This window comes from Gavialis gangeticus, unplaced genomic scaffold (genome assembly GCF_001723915.1).
Source record: "Gavialis gangeticus isolate Ggan-Ray unplaced genomic scaffold, GavGan_comp1, whole genome shotgun sequence".
Taxonomy (NCBI): domain Eukaryota; kingdom Metazoa; phylum Chordata; order Crocodylia; family Gavialidae; genus Gavialis; species Gavialis gangeticus.
Genome location: NW_017729022.1, coordinates 15,323,762 through 15,326,120, shown reverse-complemented (window position 1 = coordinate 15,326,120; position 2,359 = coordinate 15,323,762). Strand labels below are relative to the sequence as shown.

At 36.1% G+C, this 2,359-nt stretch overlaps 1 protein-coding gene across 3 annotated transcripts in view; it reads left to right on the top strand.

Annotated features, from left to right (window-relative positions):
- SCAF11 (SR-related CTD associated factor 11) overlaps nt 1-2,359 on the top strand; it is an 85,885-nt gene that overhangs the window by 82,661 nt on the left and 865 nt on the right. For 2 of the 3 annotated variants that reach the window (XM_019514619.1, XM_019514618.1), the window contains exon 16: nt 128-893. In XM_019514619.1, coding sequence (XP_019370164.1) covers nt 128-256 — 129 coding nt within the window. In that variant the 3' untranslated portion in view covers nt 257-893. Of the gene's footprint in view, nt 1-127; nt 988-2,359 lie in introns of those variants that run through there. The other variant, XM_019514617.1, reaches the window with a different exon arrangement.

Sequence of the window (2,359 nt, the reverse complement as noted above, 5' to 3'; positions counted from 1 at the left end):
ATACTTCCTCTTGGCTTCATAAGACAGCCTTCTTCTTTGGAATCTGCCAGTGTTGACCAAAAAAGGCATTTTATCTTCTTAATTTTTTTAATGAACCTCTTGTTGGTTTGTTTTAAACCTGTCACAGGTTTGTCACAGCAAGAGTGGAGAAGTCAACTCGACAAAAGTAGCAAATCTGGTGAAAGCATATGTAGACAAATACAAACATTCACGGAAGAAAAATCCAGAGGAGGCATTCTCTGCGGAAAGAAAATAAGAGTAAAACGAAAAACCTGAAAACATGCTCTATCTGCAAAGTGCAATTTCAACAAGAACCATTAACTGAAAATTGTTCATGACTATGATTGGAATCTGGTTTTGATAAAATTATTTTTCAATGTAGTATATAATGTTTTGTTCTAAATAAATATAGATTTAAGCTGCAACTTCTTTATCCCTTTTCAAAATAGATGCCTAAAAGAAAGTAAAAGGTATAAAGGAGAATGCATTTTTATTAGGAATGTATGATTGTGTGGATACTAGATGTACAGCAATTTCACTTGAATAATGGAGTGCATAAAATTAGAAATCTTGTCTAAGTACATTGGTTTTTGGAACAGGTATGTACAGTACATGTAATCAGTCAGATTAAAGATATTAAAGTAAGATTTTTTTTGATTTCTCCCTAATTATAGTAAAGATAAAATAATGTATTGCCTTGACAAATATTTCTAGTGTTAACTGGAGAGACTGAATGCAGGGGTCACAATGTGTATGTAAAAAGCACATGGCTGTGTCTGAACAGAAGAACCGTTTAGATGAAAAGAGAACAAATTCACCATCCGTCAGTAAGATTTGGTGCCCAGAACCATGGGCGCTCTTGTTAACACCAAATAAAGATTATGCTGCTTGGTTTTGTTTTGTGACTTTTTTCAATTTTTGTTTTGAGATAGTGGGCTGCATTTGAGTAACTTATGGAAAAGAACTCAAGGCCTCTAGTCACAAAAGGTATGCTTCAGGCAACCACTGTGCACAGCTCTGGTAAATGACCTAAGAAATGATTATGCTTTAGGGCTAGATATTCAGGAAAAATAAGTACTGCAGTTCTGTTTTTACTTTTCTATAATTCTTCAAATACAGTAAAAGGGGGAAATCTTTACTAGGGTCTCTGTTGACCAGAGGTTGCCAGTTGTGCCAATTTTAGCTGTGTAAGATATTTTATTAATGTGAACTATAGTTTGCTAGGGACTACAGCAGAGGCCACCAAGCTCATGTCACTAAAGTTGCACAAAGATAATCCTGGGTAATTAGTTACTTAAAGTCACTTAGTGCTTAGTAAAAAGCTTAGTAGTAGCTTTCAAACTTCCCAAAAACACTTTCCAGTAAGGAGTTAGGTCCAGATTGTTCAGTCATTCCAAAGGCTGGTATTGGAACGATTAACTGCTCTGAAAGAATTGATTCAAACCTGTTTATGGAGTTGGGTGGCTTGTTAGGACAGTGTGGTTTCTAATTCTCGTGGAAAAAGTTTCTTGGAAGTCTTTTAACTTGCATCAGGAGTGTCAGTGGGCAGCTGGTTTTCTTCTGTTTTGGAAGAACAGCACTACTAAAAGTGGTGCACATCCCACAGTGCTTGAATACAGTGAAAGCACTGTGCAAGAGCCTGAGACCCTGAAAAAAGTGGGCATGTGCTATGTGGACTCTGTCTCTAATGACTTTGAGAAAAGTCTGAGCTGTATGGATGTTGGCTTCCCAAAGTTGCAAGCATCTTGAAGTTCCTTACCTATCCTGTCCTTTCCAGTAATTTTCACAGGACCCTGAGACAGGGGATATAAAGGGATATATAACTATAAGATGCTGTCACAACAGTTGATCACTTGCTTTTAATTGCAGCTTTCTGCAGATGTAATGAAGCATTTGACTAGCTATATTTATTTTTGTGCCTAAATCAAAATGTGTAAATTAGAGACTGATACAAGTTTTTCTACAGTCAAGCCATGTTTTAGATTTTTCAAAACTGATCCAGGTTTACTCTGCTAGTGATTTGTATGGGCTCTTGAACTACTTTAAGCTACAACTGGTTAGCACTTTTTGAAATATTTTGTAGCAAATTGCTATACCTATCCTGGTTAATCACGCCATGCGTACCTATTTTTATTGCATTTTCCTGCTCTGACAAATTTTTGGAGGTTGATGACTTTTATATCTTTTTATTCTATACAGTTGAACCTTGCTACAGTGCTCTTTCAGGAGCCATATGAATGTCCTTTTAACAGAAGTGTGGAGAGGGGGCAAAAAGGAATTTTGTGGTAATGCTTGTTTCAACATACGAGACAGGGAGGATTTGTTCTTTTTTTTTTTTTTTTTTTTTTTTTTTCCCAGC